This window comes from Lemur catta, chromosome 15 (genome assembly GCF_020740605.2).
Source record: "Lemur catta isolate mLemCat1 chromosome 15, mLemCat1.pri, whole genome shotgun sequence".
In the NCBI taxonomy this organism is placed as follows: Eukaryota; Metazoa; Chordata; class Mammalia; order Primates; family Lemuridae; genus Lemur; species Lemur catta.
Genome location: NC_059142.1, coordinates 4,864,011 through 4,888,209, shown reverse-complemented (window position 1 = coordinate 4,888,209; position 24,199 = coordinate 4,864,011). Strand labels below are relative to the sequence as shown.

Below are 24,199 nucleotides of genomic sequence, written 5' to 3'. Positions count from 1 at the left end.
AAGTCTACTTAGAGGAAATTATAAAAAGTAACAGGGACAATGTGGAAGGGGCAGGAGTATGGGCTGGTCATGAAGGATAGAATTCAGGAGAGATGAAGAAATCTGTGATTAATTCTGTGATTAATGATGTCTTTGCTACCTTTTTCTATAGTTTTCTTTCCATACAACATGTAATATGCAATAGAGTAACAATAAAAAATTGACATTCGTACAGTGTTTTACTAAATATTTATTTGAACTTTTGCTTTTGTGTTTCCAATCCCATACTGGTCTGTGGTCACCCATGTAACTTATGCTAATACATCATTGGGGTTTCATGCCTTGTCTACCTCCTTTAGGGCTCTGGAATAAATACCAACCAACCTATAGAGAACAGTAACAACAACAAAAAAATGTGGGCAAATACGAAGGCCAGAGAAATGGCAACTCCTTCATGAAGGGAAGCTGCTTATCCTCAAGTTAGTCACTTAAGGACTGTCCTCTGAGATGTTCTCCATACCTGATGGGAAAGTGTGCCCTGGCATTTCACAGGTTGCTTCAGTGCTTCTCCTTGACTGGGACCCTAAATATAGTAACATATTGAACCCATCAACTTTTCAACCCTCAACATCCCTGGGGCTTTTTATCGAAGTAACACAGCATAGTTTACAGAAAGCTGAATAATGTAGGGAAGTGAAGTCTCCCTGATGCTTTGATTATGGAAAACTAAGGATCCATTCAATGTCAAGAACAAAAACATGGGGACTTGATCAACAAATACAATCAAGATCTGGACCCATTCTTTACTTCAGGGAAACTCCCAGGGAAATGGAAAATGATGGAAGATCTTCACAGCAGAAGTGTAACAATTATATACACCTATGACCAACATAATCCATGTGAACATAATTTAGGATCTGCTGTAAATATAATTAGTTATGTGGATCACATTAGACAGCAGCTTTCAGAGGGAGGAAGGGAATCCTAAGCAGCTTTCAACTCTTAACCTTTTTGGCTAATATAAAAGCAAGGACATTCCCTGGAGAAATAGCACCCTCTGAATATCTAGATCTCTACTTGTGACTCAAAGAGTAACAAATAACAACACTGTGTCTTCCTGATAATGATATAAGCCCTAAGACTAACCTACCAATTAAGAATTTCCTTACAAGGTGAGAGGCTACAACAAAGCTCTGACATGACCAAGAGAGGGGAAAATTGGATTTTACAATGTTTATACTGATACTCACTCTCAGGGATTTCTTGAATATCCATGAATAGGTATTTGGGAGGTCAGGGATTAAAATTTGGGAATCTCTGATTAGAAGTTTTCATAGTTATGAAATTACTGTCATAAGGAAGTCTATGGCTCAAAACTATGTATTATGTAAATAAAATTAGATGTATGGAATTGACCCTCAAGAGTATATTATGGGTCTTCCACCTAAACACTCTGGTATTTAATATACTGATAAAACCAACTTACATTTCTTCACATTCAGTAATTTTTTAGGGTTGCTCTTCAGTGTGAATTCTTTGATGTCTGATGAGGGATGAACTGCACTTAAAGCTTTTCCCACATTCACTACATCTAAAGGGTTTCTCTCCAGTATGAGTTCTCTGATGTTGAATAAGAGCTGATGAATGAATGAAGGCTTTTCCACATTCACTACATTTGTAGGGTTTCTTTCCAATATGAATTCTTTGATGTTTAGCAAAATTTGAACTCCGGCTAAAGGTTTTTCCACATTCATTACACTCATAGGGTTTCTCTCCAGTATGAATTCTCTGATGCTGCACAAGATGTGTGCTCTGACTAAAAGTTTTTCCACATTCACTACATTCATATGGCTTTTCTCCAGTATGAACTCTCTGGTGCTTAGTTAGGGATGAGCAATGGCTAAAAGCTTTTCCACATTCTTGACATTTATAGGGTTTCTCTCCAGTATGAGTTCTTTGATGTTTAATGAGTGCTGATGAATGAATGAAAGCTTTATCACATTCATTACATTCATAAGGCTTCACTCCAGTATGAATCAACTGATGCTGCACAAGATGTGTACTTCGATTAAAACCCTTCCCACATTCAGTGCATTCATAAGGTCTCTCTCCAATGTGAATTCTCTGATGTATTGCAAGGGATGAGCTTTCTGTGAAGGTTTTCTTGCATTCACTGCACTCAAAGAGAATTCTAGTATGAGTTCTCTGATGTTTAGTTAAATTAGCTCTGTGGCTAAAAGATTTCCCACATTCATCACAGGTATAGGGTTTCTCTCCAGTATGGACTCTCTGGTGTCGAATAAGAACTGAATGGTATGTGAAGAGTTCACCACAATCATTACATTTATGAGGTTTTTTCTCTTTATAAGTTCTCTGCTTTTTCATTAAATTTGACTTCTGTTTCAATCTTTTTTCAAGTGTATGAAAGGCATAGGATCCTTTGGGACCTCTGTCATCAGTGATAAGGACAGACTTCTGACTGAAGTTTTTCCAGTATATATCATGCTCATGATCTCTTTCTGCAGGGAGTGAATTCATGTGAGCAAACATTTCTCTCAAATGTCTGTCCTGATTTCCTTGCTGATCCTCTAACCAATTTTCACATTCAATTGCTGTTTCCAAGTTGGAGTCATAGACACTACTCCTTGTCAGTCTGTCTATTATTGCAACCTGGCATGACTCTTCTTTGGAAAAATCTTGCACCGAAGTTGAATCCTTGCTCTCGGGTCTAGTCTCCACGTCTGAAAGACATTGGAAATGCAAATTTCCTTTGTTTTCTGTGCTCAACAAAAAGGTAGTTCTGTAATAGGTAAGAGTTAATGAATGTGAAAAGCATGCCTTCAAGGAGCAAGTTGATTTGACTCTTATTAGATGATTTGCAAAGATGGAAGGAAATAAATGCTCTGTATATGTAGAGAAAATGAGTACACCCTACCCAGGAGAGACAGAAAAGGGGAAAAATGACCAGAAATATAGGAGAAGAAGAAATGCAGATGAAGCAATATATCAGTGGATGAGCAGGCAATAAACACTAGACCAGGATGGGGAGAAGCAACTTTTTATACATTATCTACTGTTGTAATAAACATCTAGGCAATTATCAACTAAGTGTAGGGTACAGTTACGATTTCTAAATTTCCAGCTTTCCATCCTATTCACATCCAAATATGCACTGTATTGGTAACTTTTAATCTTCTTATAAATGCTTTTATAGTATATCCCTGATCTAAAATCTATGATCTCCCAAGGATATAATGACAAATATATGAAATGATATATGCACAAGGCTATTCACTGCAATGCTAACTGAAGTTAACAAAAGACTGGTAAGATCTCAAATATCATACTATAGAGAAATGACTGAATATATAGTATATATACACAAGGGAGTACTATAAAACTTTTTAAAAAATGAGAAAGATCTCTATATAGTTGCTATAAAGTGATCATCAGGATATATTAAGTTAAAAAAAGGCAAGGTATAAAAGAGCACACATAGTTCACTACTTTTTAGTGTATCAAAAAGGGGAAAATACAAATAAATATATACTACTTGGTTGTATTTTCAAAGACCAAAAAAGGATAAATGAAAGACTAATAAAAATGTTTACCTATAGGGAAAATATCAGAACAGAGGAGAGCGGGCAGGGATGGGAACTAAATCTTTTTAAATATATCTAATATAATATATTGAAAATTTTACATACAATATAAAACAATTTTATACAGATAAAGTAATTTAAACAGTGTGGTTCAAAGGAATAAACATCAGTGAAATAGAAGAGCAAGTTCAGAAATAAACTCAGGTATATATAAGAATTACGTAACAAGAAGCTGATCTTTCAGTCAGTGAACAAAAGAGAGATTTCTTTTTCCAACAAATGGTGCCATGACAACTGATTAACCATTTAGAAAAAAATTAAGTTAGATGTATCCCTCATTTCATACACCCAAATAAATTCTAGTCATTTACCTATCTACTCATCTTCTATCCATTTTATTCAACCAATATTTACTGAATGTTTACCATGTTCTAGGCTCTGTGCTAGTCCTTAGGGAAAAACATAGTCACTGCACATGGAGGAAGAGAGAATTTAATCTAACATTCATAAATAAATATAAAACTGCACCTGTTGGAAGTACTGAGAAATAAAAGGCAAATGAAGCTATGAAAAAATACAAAAGGGGGAATAAGAAGGAGAGGCTTCCCTGAGGAAGGAAATCACTGAGTGAAATGAAATTAGTGTAGGAGTTGGGGCTGGAATGAGTGTTTCAGGTGATAAGTACAAAAGTACTGATGTGAACATTCCAGGTGGAGGAAAGAGGAATATTCCAGAAAAGCACAGTAGTTGAGAATACGGATTTTGGAATCAGAACATGTGAGTCTGAATTGCAGGTTTGCCACTTATGTACTAGCTTTGTTATCTGGACAAGTTATTCAACCTCTCTACTTCAGTTTCCTTATGTGTAAGATATGGCAATAACAGTACCCACCTCACAAGGAATAATAATACCTACCTTGAGAGCATTAAATAAAAATATTTATAAAGCACTTGAAACTCTGACATAGTAAAAATACTACATGTGTTTGTTAAATAAATAAAACATAAATCGATATGCTTGGTGTAGGTAAGTAGAGGCAGAGAGCTTGAACTATAGTCTGTGAACCACTGGGAGACTGTAAGTTCAAAACTGCTTTCAAAATAATTTAGATGTTATTTGCCTTCTTCATTGTCTTGACATTTTCACTGATGTTGCAAAAATAATGGTGGGAAAACTGCTTATAACTTAGCATAAATCAAGACAATGATGCCAAACTTACTAGTAGTCATAGTATTCTTCCCCACGAAGTATTCTCAGTTTTAAAAAAGAAAAAGCCAATTTCACTTAAAAATGTCTAAGAAAACAGTAAATATTATTAATTTCATTAAATTTCAAACTCTTGAACATATGCCTTTTTGATATTCTGGGTTGATAAAACAGGAACTGTTCTTAAGGCACTTCTGTTCATACCAAAGTACAATGGTTGTCTTGAGGAAAATCACCATGGGATCATTTGTGCTGTGAGGTGAAGGAGCCACTTTTTTCATGGACCACCATTTTTATGTGAAAGAATGACTGAAAGACAAATTATGTTACCCAAGTTGAGTATCTGGCAGATAATTCCTCAGAAATGAACAAAGTGAGCTTGTCATTTCAAGAAAAACAAATGACAATATTTGATAAAATATGAGATTTTAGGCAGAAATTATTTTAAGGTTTAGAATACATTTATCTACCAAGAGTTTGATAGATTCCTAAAACTAAAAAGACTTTCTCATAAGGTAAGTTGGGATAGTAAAAATTGTGATTTTTAAAAATATTGTGCAATGTCAAGCATCAACATGGAAGATCTGTGTAACTTAGTGATCCAATATTTACCAAAAGATCAACAGATTTAAATGTAAGAGAGTATGAAAAATGTACAGTTATAGTTTCAGATTCCACATTGTACTTCATCTTTAAGAAATTACTATTTGTTCAGTTTTGAAGGTGTTTCAAAGAATAGCTATAACTATCTGAAAAGGCTATAAAATATTCCTTCCTTTTCCAACTTATATCTGTGTGATGCTGGATTTTCTTCATACACTTCAACTAAAGCAACATATCACAACAAACTGCATTGAGAAGCAGGTGTGAGAATATAGCTATCTTCTATTAAGCCATTATTAAGTCATACATTAATGAGATTTGCAAAAGTGTAAAGTAATGCTATTCTTCTAACATTCTTTGTTCCAGAAAATAGTATTTTTGTCTTAAAAATTATACTGTGAAGGCCGGGCACGGTGGCTCACGCCTGTCCTAGCACTCTGCAAGGCCGAGGCGGGTGGATTGTTTGAGCTCAGGAGTTCGAGACCAGCCTGAGCAAAAGCGAGAGCCCGTCTCTACTAAAAATAGAAAGAAATTATATGGACAACTAAAAACACACACACACACACACACACACACACACACACACACACACACACAAACACACACACACATATATATAAAGTTAGCCAGGCATGGTGGCGCATGCCTGTAGTCCCAGCTACTTGGGAGGCTGAGGCAGGAGGATTGCTTAAGCCCAGGAGTTTGAGGTTGCTATGAGCTAGGCTGATGCCATGGCACTCTAGCCTGGGCAACAGAGTGAGACTCTGTCTCCAAAAAAAAAAAAAAAATACCGTGCTAAGATGTAATAAGTTTACAGTTGTTAATTTTAAATGAATTAACTAAAAGCTTAAATTTTTTTCTCAGTTTTAACTTCTAATACAGTAAATACAGACATAACCCACATAAACAAACCTCTTTAAAGTCTTCAATAATTTTTAGAGTTATACTAGGTCTTTTGATGCCAAAACATTCAAGAACTGCTATAATAGAGCACAGAAATGGAGGGAGAGTAGCTGTGAAATAAGATTGGAATAATGAGTAAAAGCCAGATTTTGTAGGCCTCAAAGATTTTGTTATCCTAAAGGCAATGAGAAGCCACTGAAATGTTTAAAGCAAAGAGATGACAGGACTGGATTTGATTTTGAAAACACCATTCTTGGTACAATGTAAAGAATGGAGTATATGGGGGCAAAGGTGGACTCAGGGAGGTTATCATAGTAGTCCAGACAAACAAAAAGGATATGAAGCAATGTTAACAGTGAAGAAATACTTTGGATTTAAGTAGGTAAATACAATGATGAATTGGATAAAGGAGAGAAGGAGAAATGTAAAGACTGTTCATAGATTTCTGGCTCGTACAATTTGATAAGACAGTGAGTATCGTTAAAACAACTATCAGAAAAGGATCCTATTGGGGGATGGGGAATTTGGACATATTTTAGGCATTCAGTTCATTCCATTTTAAATATGGTATATTGAAATGTCTTTGACATTAGCAAATGGAGACATCAAATAGTTACACAGATGTTCAGAACAGAAGCTCTGAGGAGAGGTCTAGGATGGAAACACAAATTTGGCTCATCTGGATAGAAGGTAATTGGTTGTGGGAATGATGAGACTACCTAAGGAGAAAGTAGAGGCTGCCAACACGTGACCAGATGGCCAAATCTGACCTCAGACAAGTTTTCTATGGCCCACACTGTTTATACAAATTTTTAAAATTACTTGTCAACATTAAAAAAATGGGGAGATTTTACACAGAAATGCAAATTTGGGGTTTCTCTTGAAAAAACATGGAAGCATACCGGTTAGAGCAGGGGTTGGTAACTACAGCCTGCTGCCTATTTTCCTAAATAAAGTTTTACTGGAACACAGCCACACCCATTCACGTATGTACTGTGTAAGGCTGCTTTCACACCAAATGGCATATTGAGTAGTTGCAGAGAGACCATATGTCACACAAAGCCTAATTATTTACTACCTAGGTCTTTACACAAAGAGTTTGCCAGCCCTTGAGCTAGAGCTAGTGGAGTGATGGCCACTCCTTCAGCTTTTTCAGGCCTGTGCTCCTCTGGTTTACCCGTTCCCACCCTGTTTACTTCACTCAGTTATGTTATCTCCTGGCCCGTGTAAGCCCTGAAGTTTATGATTCCAGGTATACAAAGGAAAGGAAGATTAAATTCAAATCTTGAGCAATTCGAACATTTAATTATTTAAAAAGGAAGGCTAAGAAGATAAACCCAGAGAAGTAAGAGGATTAAATGGATTAAAGATTTGAAGGAAAAATTAAAAACAAATATACTAGAAAACAGAGGCAATATTTATGTAATCTTGGGGTAAGAAAAAACTTTTTAAGCAGTACTCTAAAGGCAGAAAATAAAAAATGGTAAAACATTGAATTCGTACATCAAAAACCTCACCAAAACTAAAAGGCAAAAACTAGAAAAAATATTACAACAAAGTGTTAAAACCTCATCTAACAAGAGTTTGTACACATCATGAAGAAAATAGCAGTATCCCCTACAAAAAAGAAGGATATTGAGTAGGCAAGTCACAAAAACTGACAGGCTACAAAAAGAAACAGACATATGCAGGGAAAAGTTGTTAAAACTCAGTATCCAAAAGAACAAGATTTAGGAAAAAAAGAATATCCAGGAAGAATTTTCTTTATGAGATACACATATTATTAAGTATAATAATTAAGACAGTATGTTATTGCAGCATAGACAGATAAGTAACCAGAGAGCCTAGAAACAGATCCAACATTACTATACAGGGGAACTAGGTTTACCACAGAGTTAGCTTTATAAATCAGTAACAAAAGATTATTCAATAATGTTGATAATCAATGTTATAAATAATGGTTTAGATAATTAATGTTGTAAATAATGTTGGACTGGCATTAAGCATGGAAAAAGATAAAATTTATTTCCTATTTCATACCCTATATGAAACCTGTAAAACAAAACTTGAACATTTCAGAATAAAGTACAGATTACCTTTCTGACACTAGGATAAGGAAGACAATTCACAAAAAGCAAACTATAAAAAAAAGTCAATAGGCCGGGTGCAGTGGCTCATGCCTGTAATCCTAGCACTCTGGGAGGCCGAGGCGGGTGGATGGCTTGAGGTCAGGAGTTCGAGAGCAGCCTCAGCAAGAGCGAGACACTGTCTCTACTAAAAAAAATAGAAATTATCTGGCCAATATATATATATTTCTATATATATCTAAAATATATATAGAAAAAATTAGCCGGGCATGGTGGTGCATGCCTGTAGTCCCAGCTACTCGGGAGCTGAGGCAGTAGGATCGCTTAAGCCCAGGAGTTTGAGGTTGCTGTGAACTAGGCTGACACCATGGCACTCACACTAGTCAGGGCAACAAAGCGACACTCTGTCTCAAAAAAAAAAAAAAAAAAAAGTCAATAAATTTGGCATTAAAATTTTAAAATTCCATATGCCTAAGACATCATAAAATAAAATAAGTCAAAGATTGGAAGGACCAATTTTTTCTCACTGATTTTTAACATACTTTAGATACTAATTCATGACAAAAATATTAGTATCTTAGTATCTAATGTATACAAATAATAATCTAAAGATACTAATACCTTTGTCATGTATTAGTATCTAAAGTATATAAAGAACTCCAACAAATCAAGAGAAAGATGTGAATAGCTGAATTTTAAAAGATGGGCAAAGGATTTTAAGAGGTAGTTCAAAAAAGAGGAAACCTGAATAGCCCATAAACAAGAAATGCTCAAACTCACTCATATTTATTACTCAGAGAACTGCAAATTAAGAAACATGAAATGTCATTTTGTACCCATAAGATCAACAAGTCTAACATCAACTGCTGGCCAGGATAGTAGTAGGAACTTGGCAGTTCCTAGTGAAGCTAAATATGTGATGATTCTTTAAGACCCAGTAATTCTTCTTCCACTCATCTACCCTAAACTCACTCTCAAGATGAACATAAGGACTCAATAAAAGGAAAATCATTTCAACTCTGTTACTAATGGCAAAACAGTAAAAATAAATTGTTCAGTTTATTCACACATGGACTTACTCCACAGTAGTTGAATAAACATGATTCACATATGCTAACATAGATTAATATCAAAATATAATATGAAGTTTAAAAAAATCAGATTACAGAAGCAAAAGTATAACAAAATATACATATTGTTTTATGTAAATATGTATATGCATGTGTATATACATACATATACACATGCAAAAAATGATGTGCACTAACTTCAAGATATATTGCCTACTTTTAGGGGGGAAAGAGAATAAAAGGACTTTGAATATGTAATTATTTTATTTCTTAAAAATTAAAAGATTTCACATACCCATAAGAATGTCTAAAGCAAAGACAGACAATATTAAGTGTTGATATTAAGCACGTGGAGTGACTAGAACTCACATACTCTACTGGTGGGAATGCAATTGGTACAATGACTTTGGCAGTATCACCTCTTTGGTATTATCTACCAAAAGTGAACATGAACCTGCCCTATGGCCCACCAATTCTACCTGTATGTATACATCCAATAGAAATGAATATATGTGTTCACCAAAAAACATGTAGAAGAATGTAGATAGTTGCATGATTCATATAGCCAAAACTGGAAACTACCCAAATGCCCATCTTCAGAATGGATAAACTGGTATATTGACACAAGGAAAGAATATGTAAAAGTGAGAATGAATGAATTACAGTGACATGCAAGAACATGGATGTATCTGACAGCTAATGTCCAGTGAAAGAAGCCAGACACAGGAGTATATGCAATACGAATACATTTATATAAAGTTCAAGAACAGTCAAAATTAACCTATTGTGTTTCAAGTTAGGATACGGTTACCCATGAAAGGAGAGAGGTGACTGAAAGAGGGCACAAGGGTACTTCCAGGGGTGCTGGCAAGGGCATTTCCTCCATTTGTGCACTAGTTACATGAATGTGTTCAATTTGTAAAACTTCACAGAAGTGCACAATTATGATGCTTTTTATGTATTTTATATTGAGGAAAAAAAGGAAGCAAGAAAGAAAAAAGAAGAAAACAGGCAAATGAGGTAAAATATTAGTATGTGTTTAATCTTGGTGATGAATACATACATGAGTCTTATTTTATTTTCTGGAGTTCTGTATATATTTAAAATGCTTTAGAATTTAAAACAAAATATTTGAAAAATAAAAGCACATAGGCACTTCTAATGTTCTTTCTTATGCACTGAAGAGTGCCACTTCTTCACCGTCCTGCTGGGCTATCATTTCTGAAGACTCATATCTATCTGACTCACCTGAACAGGTGCTTTTGGGGGCTTTTCTCTCAAGCTTCAATGGTTCCTTTCCATTCTCCAAACTGTAGTTCTCAGATTTGGAAACTGGAAGCCCTGTTCATTAAAAAAAAAAAAAAGAAAAGAAAGAAAAAAAAAAGGAGAACAAAGAAATGAGACTTAGCTATTGTGATGGGCACAAAGATCCATACTTGAGTACAGTCCCAATCCCTTGATCTACAAAGAGTATAAGATATTAAGGAAGATCTGGAGTAAGGGAGGATGGACCTCAAAATGGAGCTTAAAATATGTACAGCAAGAGTCTGGGCCTGGTAAGGAGTTAAATGGGATTTATAAAGACAATATTTTTGCCTGTCAAAAAAGAAAACAATTTCTCTTAATTTTCTTATTGTGCGAGAAAATTTTGGAAAGATATTACAGATTAGTCCATACCTTAGGAAAGAAGATGGAAAAAGTGGACTTCAGTGGCAGCACCAAAAACTGTGATTGTAGTAATTCAAGTTTTTGTCTTCTAATGTTTTTCTTTTCCTCCTCCTTCATTTACTAAAGGTTACTTTCTTTTTTTTTTAATTTCAAAATATTAAGGATGTACAAATGCTTTTGTTACATGTATACCTTATGTAATACTTAAGTCAGGGAAAAGTCACTTTCTAGTGGGGATTTGTTACTTGAGGTTTGGGAGGTGCTAACATAGTCCCTTCTACCCCTCATACAAACATATGCATTCGTGTGTGCATAAACACACACAGTGGTTGGGCACAGGATCAAGAACTGGCCAGAGAGTACTCTATCTCTATCTCTCTGGCTGTAGTGATTACCTTACCGATGGGCATGTGACTCTATTTGCTGAAATTCCCAGGAAAGAACCATTTTCGCTTTTTGCTTAGCTCTCTAACTAGAAGAATAATGTAACCCTAGGGCTGCCAATGGCCACCTTTGCCACATGCAGAGATCCTAAGAATAAAGCTAATACAGGGAAAAATCAAGCCAACCGATTAAAAATAAATAAATAAAACATATTCCTGACAATATATCTGATTTTCTGAATTAAGATTTTTTTTTCCGTTAAGCTAGCATGAATTAGATTTCTATCACTTGAATCTAAAGAATACTGAAATAAAAGAAGCATAAACATTCACCAAGAGCCTAGAGCAGAAACAGATTTTCTTGAGGCCCAAAAGAAGGAACACTTTTTGACTCCTGAATGCAAAAGTGGAGGCTTTGTTAAGCTATTTGACTTTCGCTAAAGTAATGATGTCTCCATAAACAGCTTCCAGAGCCACAGTGAGAATACATTCTTACAAAGCGAGACGAGGTTCCTATAGTTCTCCAGCATTACATCCCTTTGTGCAGGATCCAGCTTCCCCCACTCCTCTGGTGTAAAGTCCATGGCCACATCCTTGAATGTCACTGTTTCCTAAGAAACAAAACATAATTTTGTTCACCATCTGTGACTTGATAACCTCCCTTTCGTGCCCAGTTTCTGCTGGCCCTTGAGCAAAGGCCTACGATACATTCAACAGGGGAAATGACTGTGACAAATGTAAGTATCTTAATAGTATTCAGATTCCAAATATTCTAAATAAAGTTACTGGGTATCAATTACGTGCCTGGCACACTGTGCTAGATTCAATATGAGAACCAAAAGAAATAAGACCATGGTTTCTCCATTGAGATACTAAGAATTTTCTGGGGAATAAAGTATTAAAACATGAACCATTAAGTCAACAATGTAGTTTGACAAAGTAAAATATAGACAAAGGAAAAAAAGGAATGTCTGCATAATTGCCCTGAGTCCTCAATAAAAACCTGCAGACCCAATCTAGCCAATCATAAGATGAACTGTATACAGAACTTGTGAATGCAGAAGTCATGAAATGCAAAGACTGGCAGTGAGCACTAAATCCAGTTAAACATGGAATTAATTCAAGGCAAAAAGTATTAAATTGTAAAATGACTGCAAAAAAATTAAGGGTACAGATATAACACACAATTTTTATGTAAAATATCATAAGATTATATTTCTATAAGATAAAAAATACAAAAACTATAAGGAGATAGATTCATATCAGTATTGAACATGACATGAATCTATTTAAGCAAAGCCATAGACAATGGGAATAATATTCCAAGCTTTCTGAAATAAATACCAAGTGCTGTCCTGGATAGAAAACACCTTCTGTTTAAACAATCATTAAACATTTGTGAAAAGTAAGTAAATTTCAATAAATTCCAAAACAGAAATATAATAGAACATAACTGATAACTAAAAAAACATATCAGAATATCAAAACAATAACGAAATAAAATGCAAAAACCAATGCCAAATTGTTAAAACTATACTCAGAGGAAATTTCATAGCTTTAAATACCTCCTTAACATTAAAAAATGTAAATGAATGAGCAGAGCATACAAATCAATTAGAAAAAAAACAACAAGAAAGGAAAACAGAAAGAATTACAGAATAAAAGCAGAAAACAGAAAAGTGAGACAGCTGGGAAATCTGAATAAAGTCAGTAGGTTACAGTATTACGCCAATGTCCATGTCCTGATTTTGGGAAAAAAATAAAGCAAAGTAAAATGTTAACTTCTGGTGAATCTGGATGCAATATATTCAAGAAATTTTTGTACTATTTGCAACATTTCTTTTATTATGATTATCTTTTTTTTTTTTAAGGGACGGGCTCTCAGTCTGTCATCCAGGCTAGAGTGCAATAGCACTATCATAGCTCACTGTAACCTCGAACTCCTGGACTCAAGCAATGCTCTGGCCTTAGCCTCCTGAATACATAGGACTATGAGTGCACACCAACATGCCTGGCTAATTTAAAAAAAAATTTTTTTTTGTAGAGACAGGGTCTCACTATGTTGTCTAGCCTGGTCTCAAACTCCTGGCCTCAAGCAATCCTTCCATCTTGGCCTCCCAAAGTGCTGGGATTACAGGCATTAGCCATCACACCTGGCCTTGCAACATTTCTTATGTCTAAAATTATTTCAAAGTAAAGTTTACAAAAATGGAAATAATCTGAAATTTAAGAAATAAAAGAGGCCAGGCATTGTGGCTCACGCCTGTAATCCTAGTACTCTGGGAGGCTGAGAAGGGGAGGATAGCTTGAGGTCAGGAGTTCAAGACCAGCCTGAGCAAAAGCAAGACCCTGTCTCTACTAAAAAAACAGAAAAAATTAGCCAGGCAACTAACAGCCAGATGTGGTGGTGTGCACCTATAGTCCCAGCTACTCGGAGGCAGAGGCAGGAGGATTGCTTGAGCCTGGGAGTTTGAGGTTGCTGTGAGCTAGGCTGACACCACGGTTCTCTAGCCCGGGCAACAGAGCGAGACTCTGTCTCAAAACAAAAAAAAAAAAAAAAGAAATAAAAGAAATAAAAGGATTATCCTTTGAAAATAAAACTAAATGTAAAAATCACTACGTAGCCACTAAGCAGAAAAGGAAAAATGACCTTGATCCTAGAATCTGCATATTCATAGCTAAATCAACACTCGATGGGAATTAACTGCCAATTAGAAAGAAAAAGATCAGAAAATGCAAACCATTGCACAAATGGCAGGAAAAGTACAAAAAACAAAACAAAGAAAGTATAGGAAACAGCAAGAAAAATCTGAAACATACATATTACATGTGAATGAATACATTTTTCCCTTATTAAAAGGTTTTTAAAAAAGCCAAATCCTGTTTACAGAATAGGCTAAAAAAAGGTCTTTAAGAAAGCCATATCTTGTTTAAAGAAGACGCAAACAAAAAAAATACTATCATTAAGTTGGGGACTGGAGAGTAAATGGAAGGAAATATAGCATACCACATGTCTGAATACAATAGTTCGAACTCAACAGAAAATATGAAAAAATATATATCAAATTGTTACCCTCAGTAGGGAGAGGTAAGGGACTGAATTTGGGGAGGGAAGTAGTATTATCTTTATATTATATTTCTATATGTCTGTGCTGTTCATCTTGTTACAATGAGCAGGAATTAAAACTTTAGTATTTTAAAAAATCTAATGAGTAAAAGATAAAAAATAGCCTAGGCAAATTCTAATAAGAAAAAAAAGTTACAATATTAGCATTAAGCAAAATCTAATGAAATGGAAAAATAACAAAGAATTTCTAAAAATTTCCATAAAAGGTTCAATCCATCCTGATGCTATAACAATCTTGAATCTAATAACAAAATATTGAAATATATGAAGTATTCACTCTTCTTCTGGTAACTGTACCCTGATTTTCCTCTAGCCACTATGCCTGGTCACTTTTAGTCTGTGTAGTTCAGGTAGTATTGACTCTATCTCTGACTCATGGGTGGGACGTGTGTTTATACGCGTGTGCATGTAGACATATTCCACAGAGAACTGCACTTAGATCTGGTCAATAACTGGTCAAAGAATGGGCCTAACACCCCATTAGAGTTGATTCCAGCACTTCTGCAGGAATTTCTAGGAGAGAAGCTGCCATTTTTCTCTAGTGCTTAACATGGGGAGATGTGTAAGCCTAAACTTGTTCCAGGCTTGCACTAGAAGAAAAACCTCCTTGAGAGCAAAACCCCTGGAGAGAAAAGGTCTGTGAAATGAAGAGAATAGGTTTTAATATTACTGCTTGAGCCCTGTTTCTAGACTTGAATTTTTCTGTTATGTTAGTCAATAAATACTTCTTATTGCTTAAGCCACTCTGAGTTTTTATCAGCTGCAACTTAAAGCTTCTTGACTAAAAATGTCTTCAAGATTAACGTAAAGCAGTTGAGAAGCCAATGGAGACAGGCAAGTATATGAAGGGCCCTGAGAAGTCACTTTTACAAACACTACCAATGTGCAATATCTATTTTTTACACTTTGGATTATAGCAGCAAAGAGAAAGACTGATTGAGGAATCTTTGAGTTGTGGTATGCTCCTTTTTTTCAACCCAGCTGCTTCTAATAAAAATTTTCAAACATCCAGAAGTTGAAAGATGAATACAATAATCACTCATATAGTATAACCACCACCTAAATTCAACAATTGTTAATATTTTCCATATTTGTCCTTTTGGAGGGAGGGGCAACAACATAAGAGTAACCTGCAGACAAGATAATACTTTAACATTCTTCTTCTTGGAGGCTGGATTCTAGCCATAACTCTTTAAATTAAGCCTTCATTAGTTTTCCTTTTCCAGCATTCCTTTGAACCATTTGAGTGCTTATTATTTTTATAATTACTTCCTTCAAGGTGCTTTCTTAAATTCCTTCTTAAAGTCACATGTTTACAGTTTGCACTAGAGAAACAAGTTTTAAGAAGTATGTGCCGCATTATCTTTAAAATAGTTTCCCAAATTACCAAGCACAAAAACTAGCGTAGTAGGCTAAAAAAGGGAAATGCTGGATACCTGTTTGTTTAGGGACAATAAATACAGATGGAGAAGAAATTCATCTGGTATTATGGGTAAGTATAAAACATTTTCTACTGAGTCTGTTAGTCCCTCAAGTAGTCTCTTAGAATTATAACTCAGATCGGATCTAGTGGACAAAGAAACTCCACATCAGAAAGAAGGGAGTGCATCTGTACTCTGAGAAACAAAGCAGAATCCCAGTAATCAGTGGAGACTCACACTCACCTGGGATCTGGCTGTGAGGCGCAGAGCTGCTACTTCTCCCTCTTCTGTGCTCTTCTCCCGGGAAAGGGGAGAATCTTGGGAAGACAGAGCTAAGGGTAAGACAGCATTAATGATGGGGCCAGGACCTATCTTGCTACTCAGATTTACAAGTCTAAAAATCTCTCTACCATACTACATATGCTCCTTACAAACACTGAGACTGAAGGGAGCCCAAAACAACAGACCACCTCCAAGGATCATGGAAAATATACAGGAATGTTGCTACTCAGGGCTCAAATTCAGTTGCTATAATTATAACACATTCTGGAAGATGGAACTCTTTGATCTAGAAATTAGAATATGTCAATTAATTTCCCAGCCTAATCTATACTAAATTAGCATCAAAGAAATAGGCTCAATGGTTCTCAAAAATCACCCTGCAAACCTATTTGTAATGTAGATTTCTGGACCCCACCTCAAAGTAATTACCATTAGTTGAGTCTAGGATGCCACCTAGAATCTAACAAGCATCCCAAGGGGAATTCTGATGTAGGTAGTCACAGATTAAACTTCAAGAACACTGGTCTAGAACTGGCAGTCAATCACCGACTACTATACCTGTCTTGTCATACGTAAAACAAAATATTTTTGCCAACCAAAAAGCTGAATTCTCTTCCCATTTATGGAGACTAGGAGGCGTTAATCACTTGGGAGTGAGTGTGAGAAAATGAAGTAGCTGAGGCTCCGCTCATGCCTTAGAAGCCAACATTTCACTCACAATTTTGGGGTGGCTTTGAAGGGTCCATTGTGCGCCCAGCTGTAGTGGAAAGGGGGGTGGTCCCATACTAAGTCTTCCAGTCTCACTCAAAAAGCCCATCCATCCTTAAGACAATGGAGACAGGCAGCCCTCTATGCCAAGAGCCGCCTCCCCTAAGGCAACCGTCTTCCCTTCACGGGTAGGAATTTTGTCCTTCCAAGACCCAAGTTCAACACTTCAGCAATTCTCACCTCTTTTCTCCGGCATTTCGGCCAAATCTGCCTCCATGATCACTACCTCCTCCTTGTTCTGAAGATCCTGCTCTTCACCCCAGTTCAGACCTCTCTGAGCAGACTAGTAAGAAGTCCTCTGGGAGCTCCGCAGGTCTCGGTCAGGTCAGGTCGAGTTTCTTGCTCACTACGGAGCCTGCCTCGATCCTACGGAGCCGGAGCCTGGAAACCCGGGGACAGCATCCCTGAGGCTGGGTCCTCAGACGCCTGTCCCTGCCGCTGGGAGCTGGCCCCGGAGGACCAAGCGCCTGGAAGGGATGGCGTTGCGGCTGCGGCCGAGGCACACCGAGGGCAGACAACCCTGCCACGCTCGGGGCACTGGCCCAAGCCCCGCGACTGCCTCGCGACTGCCCCGCGCCGCCAGCTCCGCCCCGCCCCGCCCGCCGCGCGCCCGCGGGCACCGCGCTCGCACTCGTGTCCCCGCGGGAGGGATTCGGGCCAGAGCGTGCAGGGATGGGGCTCATGGTCCGCGCTCGAGGCCCCGTCCACGAACGCGCACTGCAGCCCCGACTCGGCACAGAACGGCTCCCGGGGCCACCCCGGAGGCCGACCAGAGACGAGCGGCATCCGAACAACCAACTCACCTCCCACCCCGGCCTGACAAAGGCTACGAACTTCTGGGGCCGGCTCGGAGTCGCGCATGCGTAAGAACGAGCGGGGCGCAGGCTGGCCGCTCTCATCCCACCCGGAACTACGATTCCCAGAAGCCCATGGGCGTCTGCGGATTCCGTTTCTCAGCAGGTGGGAGCGCGTGGCGCGGTTGGGAGAACCGGGGGAATCAGCGAGCGCCTTCCCTCTCGCGAGACTTCGAGGCGCATCCCTTGTGTCTGACCCCCGGGACGAGGGAGGGCGGGAACACACGAGATGTGAAGCGGAGTCGGTTCCCATCGCTGCGCTTTGTCTACGCAGCTCAAATCACTCTGATGTACGATGTATTGGAGTACATAGCTTTTATCCATAGTTCTGTTCTCCCCAAACTCATCTTTTGCCTTCAAAAAATATGAAAGATATTTTTAGGAAGAACAGGTTCCTCTTTGTACACTCGATACGAAGTTCTTGTGTTTGTTTCAGAGACTACTTGTAATCCTAAAAATTCGTGTATTTGAAATGAGTTGGAAAGATTGAACTAATTTCAACAAATTTGAGCAACTTCTTTGCAGGCATAAAATTTAGTTTAAATTTATAAAAGAAGGTTGTACTCTTAAGGGAAAGTGATTAGGTCTCTTCAATTCTGTTAGAGGACTAACCCACCCACCTAAAACTCAGCATGTCTCGCAGTGAATGACATTACTGCCCAGTCACGCATTTGCACAAGCCGCAACCAGAGTATTCTCAACTCTTTTTCTCACCATCTGTTTATGACCAAGTCCTATTTATTATATTTCTTACCTCTCCAATTTTTTCATCTTTCTCTATTCCCCCTTCAGGCCACAACCATTTCCGTAGGATTACAGTCACAGCTTCTTAACTGGATTCCCTAACTCAAGTTTTCTCTCCCACCAATCTGTTATCCACACTTTCTGGCTAGTGATCATTCTAAAGCAAAACGTGATATTACTTTACTACTTAAAACCCTTCAGTGGCTTTCAGAAGCTTCAGAGAAAGATGATTTCCAGCTCTCACAGAGACTTGTGACTCCCATTATCCAAGCCTTCTGGTAGTCACCCCCTTGTGCAATCCTCTCCTCTAGGGGGTAGGTAGAACTGTGACTTGCAAACCAATACAGTAGAACAAAGGTGACATGAGAGTCTAATGTTTGTCTTGCTAGAAGACTTCTCTTTTGCTGGCTTTGACATCACCACTGGCCTCCAGCCAACAGCCAGCAAGAACCTAAGGCCCTCAGTCCTGCAGTCTGCAAGGACCTGAACCCTTTCAACAGCCTGGTGCGCTTGGAAACGAACCATTCCTTGTAGAATCTTCCCATGAGGACCCACTTGTGCCTGACACCTTGATAGCAGGCTACAGAGGACCCAGTGAAGTTGTGCCCAGACCTTCACCCACAGAAACTATTAGATAATAAACATGTGATGTTTTCAGCCACTAAGTATGTGGTAATACTGTTATGCAGAAAAAGATAGCTAAAAACAGCATTCAAACATAAAAGGCTATCTCTTTTCCCAAAACCAATCTGGAGATTCTCTGGAAGTGGGAGAGTTTGTTGGATTAAGAAACTATTGAAAAGGTGATTTGAAACCCTCTAGAAGACAGGTGGCTACAGTAGGTCCTAGAGTGTGTGTGTGAGTGAGTGTGTGTGTGTGTGTGTGTGTGTGTGTGTGTGTGTGTGTGTGTAGATAGGGAGGTAACGGTAGCTGCTGCAGTGAAAGATTCCTAGATGCCACAGGGGGGGTTGTGGGGAGGTTCTGTAGGCAGTGGGGATGCATTTTAGGGTTTTTGGTGCTCCTTTCTATCCACTTCCCACATTGCCTTGGGTAAGTCTTTGCCCAGTCTTTCACCATTGCACAGGATAGCCTTGGAGCTGGGCTGGAAAATGAGTGGATACCAACAGACACAAGCAGATCCACCTCAAAGGGTTTATTCACCTTCCTATCACCTCTGATACACATGTAAACATTCAAACACAGTGAGTCAGATGATTACTATATAAAGAGGTGGAGGTAGGGAGGTTTTCTGAGGGACAAGGTCACCTGATCAGAAGAGGTGGCAAAGGGAGAGTGGCCATGCCCAAATTTTAACCCCGTAGATTCTCTGCATTGAGAATAACTCCCTTCACCTCCCCACCACATACATACATATAATTCATCTACAGCTTGTGCCCTTCCTGGTGAGTTTAAGAGGTATGGGATGCCCAAATTTTAACCCATAGATTCTCTGCATTGAGAATAACTCCCTTCACCTCCCCACCACATACATACATATAATTCATCTACAGCTTGTGCCCTTCCTGGTGAGTTTAAGAGGTATGGGAAGTACCCCCAGGTTGGGGTTCTCTTCCCTGCCTACATTACCAGCTTGTACCTGGGAACAGGGAAAAACTAAGAATTCTATTGCTGTAAAAGAAAAACAATAAACTGAACAATCTATAATAGATGAATCAGAATTAATGGACCACTTAGAATATATATATATAGCTATACTAAAAGTATACAGGATACTTTTAGTATACAGGATACAGGAAATATCAAGTAAAAACTTTTCATAAAAACAAAACACAACAAAAATTGAGTGTGAAAAATATGATGGTTAAAAGATAATATTCAATAGAGGGATTGAATAGTAGAATGTATAAAATTTAAGAGTGAATTTCAAAGCTAGAATATCAGGTCAAGGAACTCTGCTTTTCCATAAAATATCAGGAAGGGATAAAAAGTTGAAAAATATGAAAGAAATGTTGAGCAATATGGAGACTGACTAGAATTTATATAATGAGAGTCCTAAAGGGAAAGAAAAATAGGAGGCAATATATCAAGAGGTAATAACTGAGAATTATGGAGAAATAAAAATTAAAGACCTCATATTCAAAGTACTCAGTCAAACCAAATTATGCAAAGACACCACATATTATAGTGAAATCTAACAACATAAATAATAAAGAAGAAATTCTAAACCTTCCAGAGAGATAACACAGATAACCTACAAAATAAAAAAATCATAATAAAAAAAAGAAAATTCCCACTGTCAAAAAAACAGTGCCTGGCATTTTGTGGCTCCTCAACAAATAATAATTGAATAAATAAATCTGATTTGTCAATAGCAGCACTGACTACAAGAAGAAAATGTAATATTTTTATTGATACATAATATTTATACATATTTATGGAGTAAATGTAATATATGGATACATGCATAGAACATGTAATGATCAAGTCAGAGTATATAGGGTATCCATCACTTAAAACATTTATCATTTCTTTGTGTTGGGAAAATTTCAAATATTCCCTTCTAGCTATTTTGAAATATACAGTGTATTGTTAACTATTGTCACCTACTGTGCTATTGAAGAATGGAACTTATTCCTGTATGTTTGTACACATTAACCCACCTCTCCTCATCCCTCGCCCCTTACCCAGGATCTAGTAACCATCATTCTACTCTCTATCTACATAAGATCAACTTTTTTACCATCCACATGTGAGGGAGGACATGTGATATTTATCTTTCTGTGCCTGGCTTATTTCATTTAACACAGTTAAGTGGACCTCCAGTTCCATCCATGTTACTACAAATGATAGTATTACGTTTTTATTATGGCAGAATAGTATATCTCATTGTGGTTTTGATTTGCATTTGCCTGATTATTAGTGATGCTGATGATTTTTTCATATACCTGTTTGCCATTTATATGTCTTCCTTTGAGAAATGTCTATTCAGATCTTTCACCCACTTTTTAATGGGGTTATTTGATTTTTTGATGTTGAGTTGAGTTCCTTATATATTCTGAATATTAGTTCCTTGTTGGATGAATAATTTGCAAATATTTTCATCTATTCAACAGGTTATCTCTTCACTCTGTTGATTGTTTCCTTTGCTGTGCAGAAGCTTTTTAGTTTAATATAGTCTCGCTGAACTGTTTTTTTTTAGTTATCTGTGCTGTGGAAGTCTTAGCCATATGTTTACCTAGACCAATATCCTGGAGTGTTTCTCTTATGTTTTCTTCAAGTAGTTTTATCATTTCAGGTCTTACTTTTCAATCTTTAATCCATTTTGAGTTGATTTTTGTTATGGTGAGAGACAGGGTCTAGTTTCATTCTTCTGCATATGGATATCCAGTTTTCCCAGCACCATTTATTATTCATTGAATTCTTCAGCTCCAGGATTTCTGGTTGTTTTTTTTTTTTTTTAATGATATCTATCTCTTTCTTAAAGTTCTCATGCAGATACTGAATTGTTTTTCAGAATTTTTGTATAGTTTATCTGTGTTCTCTTGTATCTCACCGAGCTTCCTCAGTATCATTATTTTGAAATATTTTTCAGGCATTTCATAGATTTCTTTTTTGTTGGCATCTGTTGCTGCATGATCATTGTGTTCCTTCAGAAGTATCATGTTTTCTAAGTTTTTCATGTTTCTTATGTTCTTACATTGATATCTATGCATCTAACGTAACAGTTGCTTCTTCAAATTTTTTGTATTGGCTTTCATAGGAGAAGACTTTTTTCTATTAATGTTATCTATAGTGTTGGTTGATTAGGGCACTTTAGCTTTTATTCTGGGTGTGTATAGTAGTATAGTCTCCATATGATTTCTTTGGCTGTAAACAACGTCAGTGGTGTCTGTGATTTTTTTCAGTGGCTTAGGCTGTGGTTTTTAGTGGCGGCCGCGGTGCAGCTTTGCTGGGAATGGGAATGCCAAGTAGGCCAGTCCTTGGGCCCCAGTGGTGTCTGGCAGCAGGCTGAGCATGTCTTCCCATGGGCACTGGTGTCAAAGGGTCTATGTGGGTCAATTCTTGGGCCTCCAAGTGGCTTGCTCAGGTGCCAGCAGTAGCAGCAGTGGGCTGTGTGGATGGGCAGGCCCTCAGGCCCTTGGGCAATGTGCATGAGGTTAGTGATGGCAGTAGTGGTGGCAGGCCAACCCTTGAGCTTCCAGGCGGAATGCACTGGTGCTAGCAGTGACTGCCACGGGCTGGGCAAGCTGGTCAGTCCCCAGGCTCCAGGAAGAGTGCACAGATACAAGAGGTGTTGGTAATCCCTCCAACCCATGCTGTGCTTAGGTACTGGTGGCAGGTGAGCTGGGCCTGTTGTCAGGCCTTGTGATGTGTCCACATGCCCACTGTGACAGACAGGGTGAGTAGAATCACAGGAATCATCAGGAAGGAAAAAAGAACAATTGAAAGAATAAAAATATGGTCAAATACAATAGACCATCCTTCTCCTCATGAACATATAATGTCCTTTTGTTCATTATCATGTTTTTTTAATCTTGAATTTAATTTTGTTAACAATAACATTATTATCTGGCTTTTTTAAAGTTCATATTTGCCTGGTATATATTTTGCCATCACTTTGTTTTTAATATTTTGTGGTGTTTGGCTTCAAGTGTATGTTTGTTAAAAACATATTGCTGCATTTGGTTTTCTGTTTGTTTATTAAGTGCCATTTCCTTCTGGACTTCATGATTTCAAATGAGACACCTGCTGTCATTCAAATTGGTGTTTTCCTATAGGTAATGTCACATTACTCTCTGCTACTGTAGAGAATTTTTCTTTGTCTTTGCTTTGTAGAATTTTAATTATGATGTATCTTGGTAGATATTTCTTTGAGTTTATTTTATTTGGTGTTTGTTCAGCTTCCTGAATCTGTAAACTTATGTCTCTCAAAATTTTGGACATAAACTAAATTTGTGAAGTTTTCTGCCATTATTACTTTAAATACTCTTTCAGTCCCACTCTTTTTTTCCTTTCCTTCTGAGACTCTGATGTTAAGATTGTTGGATCTTTTGTCATTGTTCCTCAGGTTCCTGAGGCTCTGTTCACTTACTTTTAGTCTATTTTCTTTTCATTTTTCAGACAGGATAAATTCTACTGCTCTGTCCTAAAATTCACTGATTCTATTCTGTCATCTCTACTCTACTATGAAGCCCATCCAGTGAGTTTTTTTTATTTCAGTAATTGTATTTTTTAGTTTTATAGCTTTCATTTCATTCTTTTTTTATAACTTATATTTCTTTGCTAAGATTTTCTATATTTTCTTCTGTTATGAGAGAATTTGTAATTTCTTATTGAAACCTTTTTTAATTATGGCTGCTTTAAATCCTTGTCAGATGAATCCAACATCTGATTGTTTTCAGTGTTGATATTAGTGATGGTCTTTTGTCCTTCAGGTTGTGATTTTCCTGATTCTTTGTATAATGAGTGATTTTGGATTAATTCCTGGATATTTTGGCTATTAGGAGACTCTGGGTTCTATTAAATCTTTTATTTTAGAA

General features: G+C 37.3%; 1 protein-coding gene across 4 annotated transcripts; it reads right to left on the bottom strand.

The window, feature by feature from the left end:
- Positions 1 to 217: 217 nt before the first annotated feature.
- On the bottom strand, positions 218 to 18,025 carry ZNF286A (zinc finger protein 286A). Of its 4 annotated transcripts, none has more exons than XM_045525141.1 (6): positions 17,904 to 18,025; positions 17,281 to 17,481; positions 16,294 to 16,382; positions 11,999 to 12,113; positions 10,700 to 10,792; positions 218 to 2,720 (listed from the first exon to the last, which is right to left on the bottom strand). In XM_045525141.1, exons 2-6 carry the CDS (start codon positions 17,315 to 17,317, stop codon positions 1,489 to 1,491), a joined length of 1,566 nt encoding a protein of 521 aa, XP_045381097.1. In that variant the 5' UTR covers positions 17,318 to 17,481; positions 17,904 to 18,025; the 3' UTR covers positions 218 to 1,488. The 4 variants fall into 4 exon arrangements, with proteins under 4 accessions (XP_045381097.1, XP_045381099.1, XP_045381098.1 ...); XM_045525143.1 differs by having other exon boundaries at positions 16,294 to 16,367; XM_045525142.1 differs by lacking the exon at positions 17,904 to 18,025 and having other exon boundaries at positions 17,281 to 17,666.
- Between the last annotated feature and the right edge of the window lie 6,174 nt (positions 18,026 to 24,199).